Source organism: Salvelinus alpinus, chromosome 5 (genome assembly GCF_045679555.1).
Source record: "Salvelinus alpinus chromosome 5, SLU_Salpinus.1, whole genome shotgun sequence".
Lineage (NCBI taxonomy): Eukaryota > Metazoa > Chordata > Actinopteri > Salmoniformes > Salmonidae > Salvelinus > Salvelinus alpinus.
The window spans coordinates 8,610,032-8,633,162 of record NC_092090.1 but is presented as its reverse complement, the minus strand read 5'-3'; the positions used below and the strand labels follow the sequence as shown (position 1 = coordinate 8,633,162).

The following is a 23,131-nucleotide window of genomic DNA, read 5'->3' as shown; positions in this document are numbered from 1 at the left end:
GATAAAAAACCTGAAGTCGTTTTGTTCAAGGATTTTTATATTTTCCACCATTCCTTGGTAGTCACAGTCATTTATTGTAATGACATGAGCTTAACCTTGTCTACCTCCAGAATGCAGATTCTGAAAGTCACGTCAGTTGTGATGTTTTGACGAGTAGTTCCGTAATAATGCATTGTGTTTCGGATAGGACGTGATGAGAGTAAAATAAAACTGGAATGAGATAATATATGAACATTTAAAACAGCTGTTGTTGTTTATATGGTTTTACGCGTCACTCTGAGGGAGGACGCGACGACAAAATATATTCACAACAGTTGGGGTTTAATTTCCTCTGAAATTACAACTTCCTGAATCATTTCCCTGCGATGTCTTTGCGTTACAGACAAAAGATGTACAGTTTTCTGAGATTACGAGGAAAATTAATAATGTCCTGACGTTCTATTCGTAATGCTTAGCATCAATCAAGCATGAGAAAAATTAAATAATGTAGCAAATCAATTAAAAAACATGATATGAACACACACACAGGTGATAATAACAAAATGTACAAAACACAAAATAACATTATAGCAGTTCAAATAAAACATGGAAATAACAGAAAGCCAGAAAATAATATTGAAATCTAACAAATAAACGTCTAGTAATATACTCACTATAATAATCAAAGTCTAGAACGCTGGTCAAAAACACACCTGGCATCTCTCAGTCAATCCTGGACACCCTCAGTGAGCTTTCAGTTTCAAAAGGGGAAGTTTTTAAAACAACTGTTATCTTATACTCATCACTTTGTCTCTTTGAACCGAGTTCAAATTTGTAGAGGTACATGACCTAGACATTGTTCAGGTTGGACCATCTTATGTTGAAGTGGTCAGTAAAAGGAATTGTGGGTATTGGAATAGAGGGAAACGGGAGGTGGCATTGGAGGATCATCTTCCTGAATGGCTGCTGACACTGAACTAGACCAGAGATGAAAATAACTACAATCATAACTGAATTGGCTGACTGACCGACTACCTGACTGACTGATTGTCTGACTGTCTGACTGACTGTGCAAAGTGTTATAGAGAGATAGTGAGGTATATGGCATGTTCTGAATGAACGAATGGACACCAGTTACAACGCACTGAGGTACTGTGAAGGGATGGGTTTTTCTGTTTTCAGATATTACCTACATGGTCAGACAAGCACTGACCGTGATGGATAGGATGGTATGAATGTATCCCACAAGAGACGGTGTAAATGTTTAAATGTACATGTACAACATTCAACAGAGTCCAGTTAACTGATGAGCATGTGATTACAGAGGTATCTGACAGCTACAGAGACATTTCAAAATGGCCACCTGTCACCTATTCTGAATGGCTTTTAAAAAATGAGTTATTTGTGGAACACGACAGGGCTGTCCCTTCACTCCTCCTTAGTTTGAGTTTTACAGCGGAATTCCGTGATTACTCAAGACACAGTGGGCTGAACCAAGCCTCTCTTTACACAGCGTTAGAGGAGAGTTATCTTAGACTAGTTCCACTGTGCTGTATGTCTGGGCTAGCTGGCATAGTGGTGATGCTGTGTGTTTTTACAAGGGGAGTTTCTATTTGGCAGGGAGAGAGAAAAGCTGATTCTGGTTTCTTTTAGGTGACTGGGAAGAGAGAGGCCCATGGGGAGGCAGGAGGGTATGGGGGATACTGAGGGGGGAGTCAGGGGGACAAGGCTGGCCATTCACAGGCCTGACACCTGCTTCCTTCACCCTGTGAAGGATTCCTAGAACTCTCTCCAGCTGGACTCTCTCTTCTCCTTGCGTGTTGTGATGTGTGTGTGTGTGTGTGTGTGCGTGCGTGCGTGCGTGCGTGTGTGTGTGTGTGTGTGTGTGTGTGTGTGTGTGTGTGTGTGTGTGTGTGTGTGTGTGTGTGTGTGTGCGAGCATGTGTGTGTAGCCTTTTACTGAAAGCCAACACTGAGGCGGTACAACGGCAGCCCAGCCAAAACCAAGGACCTCAGCTTAGCTCATTGAGAAGCTAAAGCACAGTAGATTAGTCAGAGAGGAAGCAGAGAAATCCTCAGACTATTTTAGACCTGGAGGCATTCATTTAGCCCGGCCATAATTTACAATGTCTTTAATACAGAGTGTAGACTGACATGAGCACCCGCTGTGCTGAAAGCTAGATCCGTCTTATATTTTCCTGAACCTTTCACTGGGTTTGGACTAGAAACGCTGCCAACAGAGCTTGGAACACGGCTGGTAGTTCCAAGAAAGCATAGAGAAAGGGAGACACGCTGCAGAGCTTTGCCTTTCAGCTGGAGTCAATGTGGTCACGTCTCAAAATGGCACCCTATTCTCTATTATAGTGCACTACTTCAGAGAGATAATATCTATGGCTGTCCCAAATGGCACTCTTCCCTATATAGTGCACTACTTCAGAGAGATAATATCTATGGCTGTCCCAAATGGCACTCTTCCCTATATAGTGCACTACTTCAGAGATAATATCTATGGCTGTCCCAAATGGCACCCTATTCTCTATATATAGTGCACTACTTTTGACTAGGGCCCAATAGGGAATAGGGTGCCATTTGGGAGCCATCCTGTAGGTCCTTCACGAGTACGATCACAGAGGAAACGGTACAGATAAAACCAGGCCTTTATGAGAGTGGGTCTACAGGCTGTTTACAATGATGAGATTGTTTTAAAACAGGCTGTAAAGAACACGTTGAGGTAATCTACTGTAAAACTGAAATCGGAGGGCCTTCCCAGAGCTATAAACCAAGCCTTGGGTGTGTTTGGGAACCTGAGGCATGCTAGAAACAGTTGGATGGTAGGGTACTAATAAAAATGGCACGGTAATAATAAAAACATTGCCACATTGCAAAGTTGCATCTTAAATGGTACACTATTCCCTATAAAGCCCTGGTCAAAAGTAGTGCACTGTATAGAGAATAGGGTGCTAGAATAGGGTGCCACCGCCTAGGTATGAAACCTGTGACTTCATGTAGAGACAGATCGGATCGTCAAGGTAACGAGAACAACTGTTGAGGGAAGAATTCTCAGTGAATCTAAAAGGGAAGCCAACGACATGGTTAACACCGTATTCATCAGGAGATTTTTCTCTCCTCTGCACTGTTTGTCCTGTGTGACTAAGTCAAGTTTCTGTACGTCACATAACTCAAGATAAAGTCAAGATTAAAGACCAAATTAATGACTAATGCTTCCCGCCATGCGTCTCTTTACTGGTCCCATTCACCTGGAGTTTTTCCTCACTCCTGTCCTGTGCAGTCTGTCCTGTGCAGTCTGTCCTGTGCAGTCTGTCCTGTGATTAAGTCAATTTTCTGTACAGTCACTCTGGGCCAACTCAAGGGTGCAGTGTCAGGAGTAAAATTGAACTTTAGTGACCTTTTGTGACATTTAGAAGCTGGTAGAAGGGGGTGAAGGCGGTTTACAGTAACACCTCGGCGAGGTTCTCAGAGTGTTCCTTATAACAGATTACCAGTGATAGATAGTATTTTTATTATACCACACAGTTCTTATAGGGATTCTTATAATGACTCCATCTGGCCTCTAATCTCTGTCTATGGTAGATAGAATATTTTGTAGAGATAGCTAGAGGAGTTAACTATCCTTTAAAAATAGCTACAAGTGGATGTTCTGCCCTCGGGAACGAACTGTTATCCCTGTACAAGCTACAGGTTATTTAACTGTCCTCATGTCTCCCAGGCTGTTATAGAGTTAGCTGTAGGATAGAGCTGTAGGGCCTTGTAGGAGCTAGTTAACTGTCCTCATGTCTCCCAGGCTGTTATAGATTTAGCTAGCTGTAGGATAGAGCTGTAGGGCCTTGTAGGAGCTAGTTAACTGTCCTCATGTCTCCCAGGCTGTTATAGAGTTAGCTAGCTGTAGGATAGAGCTGTAGGGCCTTGTAGGAGCTAGTTAACTGTCCTCATGTCTCCCAGGCTGTTATAGATTTAGCTAGCTGTAGGATAGAGCTGTAGGGCCTTGTAGGAGCTAGTTAACTGTCCTCATGTCTCCCAGGCTGTTATAGATTTAGCTAGCTGTAGGATAGAGCTGTAGGGCCTTGTAGGAGCTAGTTAACTGTCCTCATGTCTCCCAGGCTGTTATAGATTTAGCTAGCTGTAGGATAGAGCTGTAGGGCCTTGTAGGAGCTAGTTAACTGTCCTCATGTCTCCCAGGCTGTTATAGATTTAGCTAGCTGTAGGATAGAGCTGTAGGGCCTTGTAGGAGCTAGTTAACTGTCCTCATGTCTCCCAGGCTGTTATAGATTTAGCGAGCTGTAGGGCCTTGTAGGAGCTAGTTAACTGTCCTCATGTCTCCCAGGCTGTTATAGATTTAGCTAGCTGTAGGATAGAGCTGTAGGGCCTTGTAGGAGCTAGTTAACTGTCCTCATGTCTCCCAGGCTGTTATAGATTTAGCTAGCTGTAGGATAGAGCTGTAGGGCCTTGTAGGAGCTAGTTAACTGTCCTCATGTCTCCCAGGCTGTTATAGATTTAGCTAGCTGTAGGATAGAGCTGTAGGGCCTTGTAGGAGCTAGTTAACTGTCCTCATGTCTCCCAGGCTGTTATAGATTTAGCTAGCTGTAGGATAGAGCTGTAGGGCCTTGTAGGAGCTAGTTAACTGTCCTCATGTCTCCCAGGCTGTTATAGATTTAGCTAGCTGTAGGATAGAGCTGTAGGGCCTTGTAGGAGCTAGTTAACTGTCCTCATGTCTCCCAGGCTGTTATAGATTTAGCGAGCTGTAGGGCCTTGTAGGAGCTAGTTAACTGTCCTCATGTCTCCCAGGCTGTTATAGATTTAGCTAGCTGTAGGATAGAGCTGTAGGGCCTTGTAGGAGCTAGTTAACTGTCCTCATGTCTCCCAGGCTGTTATAGAGTTAGCTAGCTGTAGGATAGAGCTGTAGGGCCTTGTAGGAGCTAGTTAACTGTCCTCATGTCTCCCAGGCTGTTATAGATTTAGCTAGCTGTAGGATAGAGCTGTAGGGCCTTGTAGGAGCTAGTTAACTGCCCTCGTTTCTCCCAGGCTGTTATAGATTTAGCTAGCTGTAGGATAGAGCTGTAGGGCCTTGTAGGAGCTAGTTAACTGTCCTCATGTCTCCCAGGCTGTTATAGATTTAGCTAGCTGTAGGATAGAGCTGTAGGGCCTTGTAGGAGCTAGTTAACAGCCCTCATGTCTCCCAGGCTGTTATAGATTTAGCTAGCTGTAGGATAGAGCTGTAGGGCCTTGTAGGAGCTAGTTAACTGTCCTCATGTCTCCCAGGCTGTTATAGATTTAGCTAGCTGTAGGATAGAGCTGTAGGGCCTTGTAGGAGCTAGTTAACTGTCCTCATGTCTCCCAGGCTGTTATAGATTTAGCTAGCTGTAGGATAGAGCTGTAGGGCCTTGTAGGAGCTAGTTAACTGTCCTCATGTCTCCCAGGCTGTTATAGATTTAGCTAGCTGTAGGATAGAGCTGTAGGGCCTTGTAGGAGCTAGTTAACTGCCCTCGTTTCTCCCAGGCTGTTATAGATTTAGCTAGCTGTAGGATAGAGCTGTAGGGCCTTGTAGGAGCTAGTTAACTGTCCTCATGTCTCCCAGGCTGTTATAGATTTAGCTAGCTGTAGGATAGAGCTGTAGGGCCTTGTAGGAGCTAGTTAACTGTCCTCATGTCTCCCAGGCTGTTATAGATTTAGCTAGCTGTAGGATAGAGCTGTAGGGCCTTGTAGGAGCTAGTTAACTGTCCTCATGTCTCCCAGGCTGTTATAGATTTAGCTAGCTGTAGGATAGAGCTGTAGGGGCTTGTAGGAGCTAGTTAACTGTCCTCATGTCTCCCAGGCTGTTATAGATTTAGCTAGCTGTAGGATAGAGCTGTAGGGCCTTGTAGGAGCTAGTTAACTGTCCGCATGTCTCCCAGGCTGTTATAGAGTTAGCTAGCTGTAGGATAGAGCAGTAGGGCCTTGTAGGAGCTAGTTAACTGTCCTCATGTCTCCCAGGCTGTTATAGATTTAGCTAGCTGTAGGATAGAGCTGTAGGGCCTTGTAGGAGCTAGTTAACTGTCCTCATGTCTCCCAGGCTGTTATAGAGTTAGCTAGCTGTAGGATAGAGCTGTAGGGCCTTGTAGGAGCTAGTTAACTGTCCTCGTCATGTCTCCCAGCCTGTATGGGGCTATAATACCTCTAGATAACTGTCCTCCTCATGTCTCCCAGCCTGTATGGGACTATAATAACTAGTTAACTGTCCTCCTCATGTCTCCCAGCCTGTATGGGACTATAATAACTAGTTAACTGTCCTCCTCATGTCTCCCAGCCTGTATTAGGCTATAATAACTAGATAACTGTCCTCCTCATGTCTCCCAGCCTGTATGGGACTATAATAACTAGTTAACTGTCCTCCTCATGTCTCCCAGCCTGTATGAGGCTATAATAACTCTAGTTAACTGTCCTCCTCATGTCTCCCAGCCTGTATGGGGCTATAATAACTCTAGTTAACTGTCCTCCTCATGTCTCCCAGCCTGTATGGGACTATAATAACTAGTTAACTGTCCTCCTCATGTCTCCCAGCCTGTATGGGGCTATAATAACTAGTTAACTGTCCTCCTCATGTCTCCCAGCCTGTATGGGGCTATAATAACTCTAGTTAACTGTCCTCCTCATGTCTCCCAGCCTGTATGGGGCTATAATAACTAGATAACTGTCCTCCTCATGTCACCATGTGTTTATGATCTAGTCCTCCTCCCTGTCATTAGTGTCTTCCTGTCCTTCACCACCATGTCTCTGGAGATAGACCCTGTAATAACACCTCACACACACCCTGTCTGTCAACATGACACAGCGATGTGTGTGTGTACTGTGTACTGTGTGTGTGTGTGTGTGTGTGTGTGTGTGTGTGTGTGTGTGTGTGTGTGTGTGTGTGTGTGTGTGTGTGTGTGTGTGTGTGTGTGTGTGTGTGTGTGTGTGTGTGTGTGTGTGTGTGTACTGTATGTGTGTGTGTACTGTATGTGTGTGTGTGTAGCTGGGTGAATCGTGAGGACGATACTAATAAGATCAGGGGTGGGTGGCCAAACCCCAAACCATGTGCAGGGTTTTGTTCCAACCCTGCAGTAACACGGCCTAAAGTGTTGTTGAGGACGAGGGGTTTTGAGACCTGTGTTGACCGTACAGCATCTGAGGACTGGTGTGTTTACACGGGAACTTATCTCTCACGGATAATCCTGCATCTTGACGCAATTACACAAGAGTTGAGTTCTAGGTGTCTGAGATGACATGGGAACTAGACACCTCTGCCCTGGATGAGGTTATGAAGCAAGGCAGTTAGACACGTCTCTACTCTCATCTTCACATCCCCCTTTTGAAGAAGTCTTACGTGTTGACGGACACAGCTCACTGCCACACTGTGGTTCACTTACGTAAGAGATTCAAGTCAGAGATATGGGCTCTTGGATTCAAATGAAAGTGAAAGAGGGAACAGTATGTTTTGTCTCTCTCTCTCTCTCTCTCTCTCTAGTTTCCACTGGTTATTTTGTGTCATCGCCATTCAAAGATAAGACCTAGTTGTGAAGGACTACTTCCATGGGTTCTTTCAGTGTGAAAAACAAAACATAATTTATTCAAGGAGAGGAGTGCAATTCTGTTTGAGTGTAAGGCTATTGTGTGTGTGTGTGTGTGTGTGTGTGTGTGTGTGTGTGTGTGTGTGTGTGTGTGTGTGTGTGTGTGTGTGTGCGTGCGTGCGTGCGTGCGTGCGTGCGTGCGTGCGTGCGTGCGTGCGTGCGTGCGTGCGTGTGTGTGTTTCTGCGTATCTTCATTGTGTCCATTCATTTCAAGCTATCAAAGAGGCCTTCCCTGAGCAGGGCAGAAGATTCAACCTGCATTGAATTTCAGAGTAAAGTGATGTTTTGTATTTGTGCAAGTCAAGTTAAAAAAAGAAATAAAACTGTGTGTTTATAATCCTGAGGATGAAGATGAAATCTCTCTCCCTTTCGCCATTTCAAATAAATGTAACGTCGTGTAGTATTTAGAATATCGAATATCCCGTGTTCTTTCCTGGCTGATTCTGCTAACGTTAAGTACCACAACCTAAATGAAACAATATAACAAATGGGAGCAATGGCCACCGACACAGTACATTTGTATACTATGGAAATATCGCCATCAAGAAAAGCATTCTTTTTTTGTCTTTGCTGTTGAAAGGATTGCTCTCCAATAGGCAGTATAGTACATGATGTAGAAGACAGTACAATGCAGCAAGCAGACAGAGCATTGGAAAGGAGGCTGGCTAGGTAAGTAACTGTGCAATAAGTGGAATGGCGGGGGAGGGAGGCGGGGGGTGGGGGGGGTCCCAATTAGGACCAGAGCCAATCAGAGGAACCCTACTGACCAAAATAACGAATCAGAGTTACTGCTGGGGTTGTGGCGTAGTCCCATTGAAGTCAAGGTTAGGGTGAGACGTTAGAACAAGGGACAGGGGCATCAAGTTCTTTGAAAGGATTCCTTCTACCACCACCTGTCATGGTAAAAAGACTCAAGTGTGACTGGAGCGGGTGCTAAAGAGGATCCAGTCTAAGACCACCATCATGATAAAAAAATATTTAAATCGCCTATTTCCATCGCAATGCTGTGGTGGGCTGAGACATTCCACAGGGCACCGGTGTAAAACCCAAACCCTGTGGTGGAAAAGGCCTAAAACAGACTGAAAGAGTCCTGTCCTGTCTGTGGGGGTGTGTCTTGTCTTGTCTTGTGGGTGGGTGGGTCAATCAGGGCATTGGAGGCAGAGCCTGAAAGTGCTGTTGGCGGGGGCTTTAAGGCGAGTTAGCTGGGCTGAGGGTGGGGCTGGGGGTGGGGCTTAGGGTGGGGCTGGACGAGTCGGAGCGGCTGTTGTAGTCGCTGAGGGATCCGGGGCGTGTACTCCCGACCACGCCCATTCCTCCGCCCATTCTTCCGCCAACTCCTCCCATTCCTCCTCCCATTCCTCCGCCACACCCGTACGGCCGTTTCAACATGGCGGGCTGGAACTCAGAGTGGCGGCGAGCGTGCTTCATCAGGTGGTCGCTACGCATGAAGCGCTTGTCGCAGAGCGGGCAGCTGAACTTCTTCTCCCCGGTGTGGGTGCGGTAGTGACGGGCCAGCTCATCCGAACGGGCAAACTTCTTGTTACAGTCAGTCCAGGTGCAGGGGAAGGGACGCTCTCCTGGAAGACACACACAGAGAGAGAGAGAGAGAGAGAGAGAGAGAGAGAGAGAGAGAGAGAGAGAGAGAGAGAGAGTAATTAGTTTACTGTTCATTTTTATTGTTTATTTCACTTTTGTTTATTATCTACCTCACTTGCTTTGGCAGTGTTAACATATGTTTCCCATGCCAATAAAGCCCTTAAATTGAATTGTATTGAGAGAGAGAGAGAGAGAGACAGAGAGAGAGAGAGAGAGAGAGAGAGAGAGAGAGAGAGAGAGAGAGAGATGGGACAACCATACTGTATGGAGGGAGAAGAATTACATTCCTATGGTATGTCCCCCTGGACAAGCGAACTAGTTAACTAGACTAAACAATCATAGGTCCTAGACAAAACATATAGCTCTATACATGATAACAATCATATAGCTCTATACAGGATAACAATCATATAGATCTATACAGGATAACAGTTGGGAGCCCCTGCCCTATATTAATGTAGTTGGAGACCCCTGCCCTATATTAATGTAGTTGGAGACCCCTGCCCTATATTAATGTAGTTGGAGACCCCTGCCCTATATTAATGTAGTTGGAGACCACGGCCCTATATTAATGTAGTTGGAGGCCCCTGCCCTATATTAATGTAGTTGGAGACTCCTGCCCTATATTAATGTAGTTGGAGACCCCTGCCCTATATTAATGTAGTTGGAGACCCCTGCCCTATATTAATGTAGTTGGAGACCCCTGCCCTATATTAATGTAGTTGGAGACCCCTGCCCTATATTAATGTAGTTGGAGGCCCCTGCCCTATATTAATGTAGTTGGAGACCCCTGCCCTATATTAATGTAGTTGGGAACCCCTGCCCTATATTAATGTAGTTGGAGACTCCTGCCCTATATTAATGTAGTTGGAGACCCCTGCCCTATATTAATGTAGTTGGGGACCCCTGCCCTATATTAGTGTAGTTGGAGACCCCTGCCCTATATTAATGTAGTTGGGGACCCCTGCCCTATATTAATGTAGTTGGAGACCCCTGCCCTATATTAATGTAGTTGGAGACCCCTGCTCTATATTAATGTAGTTGGAGACCCCTGCCCTATATTAATGTAGTTGGAGACCCCTGCCCTATATTAATGTAGTTGGGAACCCCTGCCCTATATTAATGTAGTTGGGGACCCCTGCCCTATATTAATGTAGTTGGGAACCCCTGCCCTATATTAATGTAGTTGGGAACCCCTGCCCTATAGTAATGTAGTTGGAGACCCCTGCCCTATATTAGTGTAGTTGGAGACCCCTGCCCTATATTAATGTAGTTGGGGACCCCTGCCCTATATTAATGTAGTTGGAGACCCCTGCCCTATATTAATGTAGTTGGAGACCCCTGCCCTATATTAATGTAGTTGGAGACCCCTGCCCTATATTAATGTAGTTGGAGACCCCTGCCCTATATTAGTGTAGTTGGAGACCCCTGCCCTATATTAATGTAGTTGGAGACTCCTGCCCTATATTAATGTAGTTGGGAACCCCTGCCCTATATTAATGTAGTTGGGAACCCCTGCCCTATATTAATGTAGTTGGAGACCCCTGCCCTATATTAATGTAGTTGGGAACCCCTGCCCTATATTAATGTAGTTGGGAACCCCTGCCCTATATTAATGTAGTTGGGGACCCCTGCCCTATATTAATGTAGTTGGAGACCCCTGCCCTATATTAATGTAGTTGGAGACCCCTGCCATATATTAATGTAGTTGGGGACCCCTGCCCTATATTAATGTAGTTGGAGACCCCTGCCCTATATTAATGTAGTTGGGGACCCCTGCCCTATATTAATATAGTTGGGGGACCCCTGCCCTATATTAATGTAGTTGGAGACCCCTGCCCTATATTAATGTAGTTGGAGACCCCTGCCCTATATTAATGTAGTTGGAGACCCCTGCCCTATATTAATGTAGTTGGAGACCCCTGCCCTATATTAATGTAGTTGGAGACCCCTGCCCTATATTAGTGTAGTTGGGAACCCCTGCCCTATATTAATGTAGTTGGAGACCCCTGCCCTATATTAATGTAGTTGGGGCCCCTGCCCTATATTAATGTAGTTGGAGACCCTGCCCTATATTAGTGTAGTTGGAGACCCCTGCCCTATATTAATGTAGTTGGGAACCCCGGCCCTATATTAATGTAGTTGGGGACCCCTGCCCTATATTAATGTAGTTGGAGACCCCTGCCCTATATTAATGTAGTTGGGGACACCTGCCCTATATTAATGTAGTTGGAGACCCCTGCCCTATATTAGTGTAGTTGGAGACCCCTGCCCTATATTAGTGTAGTTGGGGACCCCTGCCCTATATTAATGTAGTTGGGAACACCTGCCCTAAAGGCAGTGGGCACATGGACATTTGAGAGGATTGGGTAGGTATCATTGTAATAATAGCTTAATCTTGTCTTCTGATTGGCCAGGTGGAAATATTGCCATATTGCTTCCACCTATCCATTCCTCACTGAGGGCCTCTGAGTCCCTCCCTTTGTCAGTCTATAGATCTGACCTCTCCCTAACCTTTGCACTCTGGTTGAGGTAAGGAGACAACAGAAGACATAACACATCTACACACTGTAATCACAGCATCTCCATTTCCTGGAGTAGTGTCAGCATCCCAAATGGCACCCTATTTCCCATAGGGCTCTGATCAAAAAGTAGTGCACTACATAGGGTGGTTCTGGTCTAAAGTAGTGCACTATGTAGGGTTCTGGTCTAAAGTAGTGCACTACATAGGGTGGTTCTGGTCTAAAGTAGTGCACTATGTAGGGTTCTGGTCTAAAGTAGTGCACTATGTAGGGTTCTGGTCTAAAGTAGTGCACTATGTAGGGTTCTGGTCAAAAGTAGTGCACTATGTAGGGTTCTGGTCAAAAGTAGTGCACTATGTAGGGTTCTGGTAACAGGAAGTGGTGCACTAGGTAGGGTTCTGGTCTAAAGTAGTGCACTATGTAGGGTTCTGGACTAAAGTAGTGCAATATGTAGGGTTCTGGTATAAAGTAGTGCACTATGTAGGGTTCTGGTGTAAAGTAGTGCACAATGTAGGGTTCTGGTCTAAAGTAGTGCACTATGTAGGGTTCTGGTCTAAAGTAGTGCACTATGTAGGGTTCTGGTCTAAAGTAGTGCACTATGTAGGGTTCTGGTCTAAAGTAGTGCACTATATAGGGCCCTGGTCTAAAGTAGTGCACTATATAGGGCCCTGGTCTAAAGTAGTGCACTATATAGGGCCCTGGTCTAAAGTAGTGCACTATATAGGGCCCTGGTCTAAAGTGGTGCACTATATAGGGCCCTGGTCTAAAGTAGTGCACTATGTAGGGCCCTGGTCTAAAGTAGTGCACTATGTAGGGTTCTGGTCTAAAGTAGTGCACTATGTAGGGTTCTGGTCTAAAGTAGTGCACTATGTAGGGTTCTGGTCAAAAGTAGTGCACTATGTAGGGTTCTGGTCAAAAGTAGTGCACTATGTAGGGTTCTGGTAACAGGAAGTGGTGCACTAGGTAGGGTTCTGGTCTAAAGTAGTGCACTATGTAGGGTTCTGGTCTAAAGTAGTGCAATATGTAGGGTTCTGGTATAAAGTAGTGCACTATGTAGGGTTCTGGTGTAAAGTAGTGCACAATGTAGGGTTCTGGTCTAAAGTAGTGCACTATGTAGGGTTCTGGTCTAAAGTAGTGCACTACATAGGGTGGTTCTGGTCTAAAGTAGTGCACTAGGTAGGGTTCTGGTCTAAAGTAGTGCACTATATAGGGCCCTGGTCTAAAGTAGTGCACTATATAGGGCCCTGGTCTAAAGTAGTGCACTATATAGGGCCCTGGTCTAAAGTAGTGCACTATATAGGGCCCTGGTCTAAAGTGGTGCACTATATAGGGCCCTGGTCTAAAGTAGTGCACTATGTAGGGCCCTGGTCTAAAGTAGTGCACTATGTAGGGTTCTGGTCTAAAGTAGTGCACTATGTAGGGTTCTGGTCTAAAGTAGTGCACTATATAGGATGTAAGCTTGTGACAGTGGTGAGAATGCCGTCCCATCAAAGTCATCTGTGGCCCCGGGCGATACTTAGCGTTTTCATCTATCTTTGTTACAGTCCTCTCACAGGCCCTCTCGGAGAAGCCATGGTATCGGAGGAAACAGTGTTTTCAGTCAGAAAGCCATGTGTTTACTTCCAGAGAAGAGACACTCTGCAAGCCTTTACTATACCTCAAAGACAGATATATAAAATATATTTCATAAACTTACTCAGACAGCGGTAAAACTAGCATGTAAATGTTTAATTAGCAACAGATTTAAATGTGTAGATAAAGTGTAATATGGTCTTACAAAGCTGGAATGAGTATTAGTTTCCAGGCAGGCAGTGTATGATGTAGCTAGAATCTTTCCATAATAAACCTTCCCATAATAAACCTCCACATAATAAACCTCCCCATAATAAACCTCCCCATAATAAACCTCCCCATAATAAACCTTCCCATAATAAACCTCCCCATAATAAACCTTCCCATAATAAACCTCCCCATAATAAACCTTCCCATAATAAACCTCCCCATAATAAACCTTCCCATAATAAACCTTCCCATAATAAACCTCCCCATAATAAACCTTCCCATAATAAACCTCCCCATAATAAACCTTCCCATAATAAACATTCCCATAATAAATCTTCCCATAATAAACCTTCCCATAATAAACCTCCCCATAATAAACCTCTCCATAATAAACCTCCCCATAATAAACCTTCCCATAATAAACCTCCCCATAATAAACCTTCCCATAATAAACCTTCCCATAATAAACCTACCCATAATAAACCTCCCCATAATAAACCTCTCCATAATAAACCTCCCCATAATAAACCTTCCCATAGCAGTTTCAAAGCCGTCTCTTGTAGAGGTTTTCAACGGCAGCCTTATGTGCAGTTCAATAGAAATGGAAACCCACATGATAATGATCTGTGAACCAGCACTCCTAGTTCCTGTTCTACCATGCTATTATCAACTGACACGGTACAGTAGAAACTACTGCCTCCCCTATACACTCCACCCTCCCCCTTCACTATACACTCCACCCTCCCCCTCCCACTATACACTCCACCTTCCCTATTCACTATACACTCCACCCTCCCCCTTCACTATACACTCCACCCTCCCCCTTCACTATACACTCCACCCTCCCCCTCCACTATAAACTCCACCCTCCCCCTCCACCCTCCCCCTTCACTATACACCCCCCCCCTCCACTATACACTCCACCCTCCCCCTCCACCCTCCCCCTCCACTATACACTCCACCCTCCCCCCCCCCCCTTCACTATACACTCCACCCTCCCCCTCCACTATACACTCCACCCTCCACTATACACTCCCCCCTCCCCCTCCACTATACACTCCACCCTCCCCCTCCACCCTCCCCTATACACTCCACCCTCCACCCTCCCCCTTCACTATACACTCCACCCTCCCCCTCCCCCCTCCCCCTCCACTATACACTCCACCCTCCCCCTTCACTATACACTCCACCCTCCCCCTCCACCCTCCCCCTTCACTATACACTCCACCCTCCCCCTCCCCCCTCCCCCTCCACTATACACTCCACCCTCCCCCTTCACTATACACTCCACCCTCCCCCTCCACCCTCCCCCTTCACTATACACTCCACCCTCCCCCTCCACCCTCCCCCTCCACTATACACTCCACCCTCCCCCTTCACTATACACTCCACCCTCCCCCTTCACTATACACTCCACCCTCCCCCTCCACTATACACTCCACCCTCCCCCTCCACTATACACTCCACCCTCCCCCTTCACTATACACTCCACCCTCCCCCTTCACTATACACTCCACCCTCCCCCTTCACTATACACTCCACCCTCCCCCTTCACTATACACTCCACCCTCCCCCTCCACTATACACTCCACCCTCCCCCTCCACTATACACTCCACCCTCCCCCTCCACCCTCTCCCTCCACTATACACTCCACCCTCCCCCTCCACTATACACTCCACCCTCCCCCTCCACTATACACTCCACCCTCCCCCTCCACCCTTCACTATACACTCCACCCTCCCCCTCCACCCTCCCCCTTCACTATACACTCCACCCTCCCCCTCCACCATACACTCCACCCTCCCCCTTCACTATACACTCCACCCTCCACTCTCCCCCTCCACTATACACTCCACCCTCCCCCTCCACTATACACTCCACCCTCCCCCTCCACTATACACTCCACCCTCCCCCTCCACTATACACTCCCCCTCCACTATACACTCCACCCTCCCCCTCCACTATACACTCCACCCTCCCCCTTCACTATACACTCCACCCTCCCCCTCTACTATACACTCCACCCTCCCCCTTCACTATACTATCCACCCTCCCCCTCCACTATACACTCCACCCTCCCCCTCCACTATACACTCCACCCTCCCCCTCCACTATACACTCCACCCTCCCCCTTCACTATACACTCCACCCTCCCCCTCCACTATACACTCCACCCTCCCCCTCCACTATACACTCCACCCTCCCCCCCCACTATACACTCCACCCTCCCCCTCCACTATACACTCCACCCTCCACTATACACTCCACCCTCCCCCTCCACTATACACTCCACCCTCCCCCTCCACTATACACTCCACCCTCCCCCTCCACTATACACTCCACCCTCCCCCTCCACTATACACTCCACCCTCCCCCTCCACTATACACTCCACCCTCCCCCTCCACTATACACTCCACCCTCCCCCTCCACTATACACTCCACCCTCCCCCTCCACTATACACTATCACCTCCTACCTGACTAACTCTACCAAACCAACAGCCACTGTCTTTCACCTCCTACCTGACTAACTCTACCAACACATACTACCTACTGACACTGTCTGTATCATCCTACCTGACTGATCCTACCAACACATACTACCTACTGACACTGTCTGTATCATCCTACCTGACTGATCCTAGCAACACATACTACCTACTGACACTGTCTGTATCATCCTACCTGACTGATCCTACCAACACATACTACCTACTGACACTGTCTGTATCATCCTACCTGACTGATCCTAGCAACCCAAAGAGCCTGCTGGGGATTTACTGTTGAGATGAGCTGAATTACAAAATACATCTGTTCATGTAACCTCAAGGGGCTGCTTCCCAAACAACACCCTATTCCGTACATAGCGCACGACTAGCCCTATTTGGCCCTGGTCAACAGTAGTGCACTATATAGGGAATAGAGTGCCGTTTGGGAAGCAGGCCCAGTTACAAAGCAGCAGAGGGTAACGTATCACTGTGCTTCAATATTTAACAGCTTTTCAGAGGTGACTGGATCTGGGAGGTGTCAGTGGTGGAGAGGAGACTGCTGGGATATCATGACTCAACAGACATCAGGTATCAACACAGTGGAGAGGAGACTGCTGGGATATCATGACTCAACAGACATCAGGTATCAACACAGTGGGAGGAGACTGCTGGGATATCATGACTCAACAGACATCAGGTATCAACACAGTGGAGAGGAGACTGCTGGGATACCATGACTCAACAGACATCAAGTATCAACACAGTGGAGAGGAGACTGCTGGGATATCATGACTCAACAGACATCAGGTACCAACACAGTGGAGAGGAGACTGCTGGGATACCATGACTCAACAGACATCAGGTATCAACACAGTGGAGAGGAGACTGCTGGGATACCATGACTCAACAGACATCAGGTATCAACACAGTGGAGAGGAGACTGCTGGGATATCATGACTCAACAGACATCAGGTAACAACACAGTGGAGAGGAGACTGCTGGGATACCATGACTCAACAGACATCAGGTATCAACACAGTGGAGAGGAGACTGCTGGGATATCATGACTCAACAGACATCAGGTATCAACACAGTGGAGAGGAGACTGCTGGGATATCATGACTCAACAGACATCAGGTATCAACACAGTGGAGAGGAGACTGCTGGGATATCATGACTCAACAGACATCAGGTATCAACACAGTGGAGAGGAGACTGCTGGGATATCATGACTCAACAGACATCAGGTACCAACACAGTGGAGAGGAGACTGCTGGGATATCATGACTCAACAGACATCAGGTACCAACACAGTGGAGGAGAGACTGCTGGGATATCATGACTCAACAGACATCAGGTATCAACACAGTGGAGAGGAGACTGCTGGGATATCATGACTCAACAGACATCAGGTATCAACACAGTGGAGAGGAGACTGCTGGGATATCATGACTCAACAGACATCAGTTATCACCTGAATTCTGATCACCTGTTCACACACCTGTATGTCATTATCACACACTATTTATTTCAGTTCTTTGCACCCCGTCATTGTGAGGTATTGTTTGTTTTGATACACATTCTATTCGGAGCTCTGTTCTTTTCCGTATTAGTCCTCCTGTGTATCGTAGTTTTTGGCCACCCTCACTAACGACACCTTTTTGCCTATTCCCTGCCTGTACTGTTGATCAGATTTCCTGTTATCAACCTCTTGCCTGATCTCCCGGACGACGTTATTAGCCTTTTACCTGCCTGTACTGTTGCCTTTTTGGACTCCCTGTGTATGACCTTCTGCCTGCCCCTGGACCCAGCTACCTGCCTCCTCCTGTGGTCCTTTGCTAATAAACACCAGCTGCGCCCTGCGCTTGAAACCAGCTCTCTGTCTCCCCTCGTGTTCATTTCAAGTACTGTAATCAGAATGGTTTCTCTGAATATACAGTATAGTGATGACAACAGTACGGTAATCAGAATGGTCTCTCTGAACATACAGTATAGTGATGACAACAGTACTATAGTACACTAACAGTCCTCCAGCTATCTGTTATGGACACTTGGGCAATCTGTATTTAACTAGATAGTTCACTCAGCAAAACATATCAGTCCTGGAATCCATCATCTAGATTCTATCATGAATGACTGTGTCCAACGCAGTCCTTAACCCAATGTGCTTTCACAAAATGGTGGTTGGTGACACAGGATACCCAGTAATTAGATCTGAGTTCTGACTAGTTTCTCCTGAGCTGTGGCTACAGACTGGCTATAAACAGACACACCCACATGGCCAGACACACCCCTATGGCCAGACACACCCACATGGTCAGACACACCCACATGGCCAGACACACCCACATGGACAGACACGCCCACATGGCCAGACAGACCCACATGGCCAGACACACCCACATGGTCAGACACACCCACATGGTCAGACACACCCACATGGTCAGACACACCCACATGGTCAGACACACCCACATGGTCAGACACACCCACATGGACAGACACACCCACATGGACAGACACACCCACATGGCCAGACACACCCACATGGCCAGACACACCCACATGGCCAGACACACCCACATGGCCAGACACACCCACATGGCCAGACACACCCACATGGCCAGACACACCCACATGGCCAGACACACCCACATGGCCAGACACACCCACATGGCCAGACACACCCACATGGCCAGACAAACCTACATGGTCAGACACACCCACATGGCCAAACACACCCACATGGCCAGACACACCCACATGGCCAGACACACCCACATGGCCAGACACACCCACATGGTCAGACACACCCACATGGCCAGACCCACCCACATGGCCAGACACACCCACATGGCCAGACACACCCACATGCCTGTAACTACGACCCTCTGGTTCTGGAGAACAGTAGTGAAACCCAAACAAAGCCTGTAACTACGGCCCTCTGGTTCTGGAGAACGGTAGTGAAACCCAAACAAAGCCTGTAACTACGGCCCTCTGGTTCTGGAGAACGGTAGTGAAACCCAAACAAAGCCTGTAACTACGGCCCTCTGGTTCTGAAGAACGGTAGTGAAACCCAAACAAAGCCTGTAACTACGGCCCTCTGGTTCTGGAGAACGGTAGTGAAACCCAAAGAAAGCCTGTAACTACGGCCCTCTGGTTCTGGAGAACGGTAGTGAAACCCAAACAAAGCCTGTAACTACGACCCTCTGGTTCTGGAGAACAGTAGTGAAACCCAAACAAAGCCTGTAACTACGGCCCTCTGGTTCTGGAGAACAGTAGTGAAACCCAAACAAAGCCTGTAACTACGGCCCTCTGGTTCTGGAGAACAGTAGTGAAACCCAAACAAAGCCTGTAACTACGGCCCTCTGGTTCTGGAGAACAGTAGTGAAACCCAAACAAAGCCTGTAACTACGGCCCTCTGGTTCTGGAGAACAGTAGTGAAACCCAAACAAAGCCTGTAACTACGGCCCTCTGGTTCTGGAGAACAGTAGTGAAACCCAAACAAAGCCTGTAACTACGACACTCTGGTTCTGGAGAACAGTAGTGAAACCCAAACAAAGCCTGTAACTACGGTCCTCTGGTTCTGGAGAACGGTAGTGAAACCCAAACAAAGCCTGTAACTACGGCCCTCTGGTTCTGGAGAACGGTAGTGAAACCCAAACAAAGCCTGTAACTACGGCCCTCTGGTTCTGGAGAACGGTAGTGAAACCCAAACAAAGCCTGTAACTACGGCCCTCTGGTTCTGGAGAACGGTAGTGAAACCCAAACAAAGCCTGTAACTACGGTCCTCTGGTTCTGGAGAACGGTAGTGAAACCCAAACAAAGCCTGTAACTACGGTCCTCTGGTTCTGGAGAACGGTAGTGAAACCCAAACAAAGCCTGTAACTACGGTCCTCTGGTTCTGGAGAACGGTAGTGAAACCCAAACAAAGCCTGTAACTACGGTCCTCTGGTTCTGGAGAACAGTAGTGAAACCCAAACAAAGCTTGTAACTACGACCCTCTGGTTCTGGAGAACAGTAGTGAAACCCAAACAAAGCCTGTAACTACGGTCCTCTGGTTCTGGAGAACGGTAGTGAAACCCAAACAAAGCCTGTAACTACGGTCCTCTGGTTCTGGAGAACGGTAGTGAAACCCAAACAAAGCCTGTAACTACGGCCCTCTGGTTCTGGAGAACAGTAGTGAAACCCAAACAAAGCCTGTAACTACGGCCCTCTGGTTCTGGAGAACAGTAGTGAAACCCAAACAAAGCCTGTAACTACGACCCTCTGGTTCTGGAGAACAGTAGTGAAACCCAAACAAAGCCTGTAACTACAGTCCTCTGGTTCTGGAGAACAGTAGTGAAACCCAAACAAAGCCTGTAACTACGGTCCTCTGGTTCTGGAGAACAGTAGTGAAACCCAAACAAAGCCTGTAACTACGGCCCTCTGGTTCTGGAAAACAGTAGTGAAACCCAAACAAAGCCTGTAACTACGGCCCTCTGGTTCTGGAGAACGGTAGTGAAACCCAAACAAAGCCTGTAACTACGACCCTCTGGTTCTGGAGAACGGTAGTGAAACCCAAACAAAGCCTGTAACTACGACCCTCTGGTTCTGGAGAACGGTAGTGAAACCCAAACAAAGCCTGTAACTACGGTCCTCTGGTTCTGGAGAACGGTAGTGAAACCCAAACAAAGCCTGTAACTACGGCCCTCTGGTTCTGGAGAACAGTAGTGAAACCCAAACAAAGCCTGTAACTACGGCCCTCTGGTTCTGGAGAACAGTAGTGAAACCCAAACAAAGCCTGTAACTACAGTCCTCTGGTTCTGGAGAACAGTAGTGAAACCCAAACAAAGCCTGTAACTACGGTCCTCTGGTTCTGGAGAACGGTAGTGAAACCCAAACAAAGCCTGTAACTACGGTCCTCTGGTTCTGGAGAACAGTAGTGAAACCCAAACAAAGCCTGTAACTACAGTCCTCTGGTTCTGGAGAACAGTAGTGAAACCCAAACAAAGCCTGTAACTACGCCCCTCTGGTTCTGGAGAACAGTAGTGAAACCCAAACAAAGCCTGTAACTACGGTCCTCTGGTTCTGGAGAACAGTAGTGAAACCCAAACAAAGCCTGTAACTACAGTCCTCTGGTTCTGGAGAACAGTAGTGAAACCCAAACAAAGCCTGTAACTACGGTCCTCTGGTTCTGGAGAACGGTAGTGAAACCCAAACAAAGCCTGTAACTACGGTCCTCTGGTTCTGGAGAACGGTAGTGAAACCCAAACAAAGCCTGTAACTACGGTCCTCTGGTTCTGGAGAACGGTAGTGAAACCCAAACAAAGCCTGTAACTACGGTCCTCTGGTTCTGGAGAACGGTAGTGAAACCCAAACAAAGCCTGTAACTACGGTCCTCTGGTTCTGGAGAACTGTAGTGAAACCCAAACAAAGCCTGTAACTACGGTCCTCTGGTTCTGGAGAACAGTAGTGAAACCCAAACAAAGCCTGTAACTACGGTCCTCTGGTTCTGGAGAACAGTAGTGAAACCCAAACAAAGCCTGTAACTACGGTCCTCTGGTTCTGGAGAACTGTAATGAAACCCAAACAAAGCCTGTAACTACGGTCCTCTGGTTCTGGAGAACTGTAGTGAAACCCAAACAAAGCCTGTAACTACGGTCCTCTGGTTCTGGAGAACAGTAGTGAAACCCAAACAAAGCCTGTAACTACGGTCCTCTGGTTCTGGAGAACGGTAGTGAAACCCAAACAAAGCCTGTAACTACGGTCCTCTGGTTCTGGAGAACGGTAGTGAAACCCAAACAAAGCCTGTAACTACGGTCCTCTGGTTCTGGAGAACGGTAGTGAAACCCAAACAAAGCCTGTAACTACGGTCCTCTGGTTCTGGAGAACGGTAGTGAAACCCAAACAAAGCCTGTAACTACGGTCCTCTGGTTCTGGAGAACTGTAGTGAAACCCAAACAAAGCCTGTAACTACGGCCCTCTGGTTCTGGAGAACAGTAGTGAAACCCAAACAAAGCCTGTAACTACGGCCCTCTGGTTCTGGAGAACAGTAGTGAAACCCAAACAAAGCCTGTAACTACGGTCCTCTGGTTCTGGAGAACAGTAGTGAAACCCAAACAAAGCCTGTAACTACAGCCCTCTGGTTCTGGAGAACAGTAGTGAAACCCAAACAAAGCCTGTAACTACGGTCCTCTGGTTCTGGAGAACAGTAGTGAAACCCAAACAAAGCCTGTAACTACGGGCCTCTGGTTCTGGAGAACAGTAGTGAAACCCAAACAAAGCCTGTAACTACGGTCCTCTGGTTCTGGAGAACAGTAGTGAAACCCAAACAAAGCCTGTAACTACGGTCCTCTGGTTCTGGAGAACGGTAGTGAAACCCAAACAAAGCCTGTAACTACGGGCCTCTGGTTCTGGAGAACAGTAGTGAAACCCAAACAAAGCCTGTAACTACGGTCCTCTGGTTCTGGAGAACGGTAGTGAAACCCAAACAAAGCCTGTAACTACGGTCCTCTGGTTCTGGAGAACGGTAGTGAAACCCAAACAAAGCCTGTAACTACGGTCCTCTGGTTCTGGAGAACTGTAGTGAAACCCAAACAAAGCCTGTAACTACGGCCCTCTGGTTCTGGAGAACAGTAGTGAAACCCAAACAAAGCCTGTAACTACGGCCCTCTGGTTCTGGAGAACAGTAGTGAAACCCAAACAAAGCCTGTAACTACGGTCCTCTGGTTCTGGAGAACAGTAGTGAAACCCAAACAAAGCCTGTAACTACAGCCCTCTGGTTCTGGAGAACAGTAGTGAAACCCAAACAAAGCCTGTAACTACGGTCCTCTGGTTCTGGAGAACAGTAGTGAAACCCAAACAAAGCCTGTAACTACGGGCCTCTGGTTCTGGAGAACAGTAGTGAAACCCAAACAAAGCCTGTAACTACGGTCCTCTGGTTCTGGAGAACAGTAGTGAAACCCAAACAAAGCCTGTAACTACGGTCCTCTGGTTCTGGAGAACGGTAGTGAAACCCAAACAAAGCCTGTAACTACGGGCCTCTGGTTCTGGAGAACAGTAGTGAAACCCAAACAAAGCCTGTAACTACGGTCCTCTGGTTCTGGAGAACAGTAGTGAAACCCAAACAAAGCCTGTAACTACGGCCCTCTGGTTCTGGAAAGGAGGAGTGGTGACTATAG

General features: G+C 47.1%; 1 protein-coding gene across 1 annotated transcript in view; it reads right to left on the bottom strand.

Moving 5' to 3' along the window:
• Positions 1 to 6,827: 6,827 nt before the first annotated feature.
• Positions 6,828 to 23,131, bottom strand: part of klf13 (Kruppel like factor 13) — a 97,933-nt gene continuing 81,629 nt past the window's right edge. Inside the window, exon 2 of the mRNA XM_071400468.1 lies at positions 6,828 to 9,156. Within this exon, the coding sequence (XP_071256569.1) occupies positions 8,768 to 9,156 (389 nt within the window). The 3' untranslated portion in view covers positions 6,828 to 8,767. The remainder of the gene's footprint in view (positions 9,157 to 23,131) is intronic.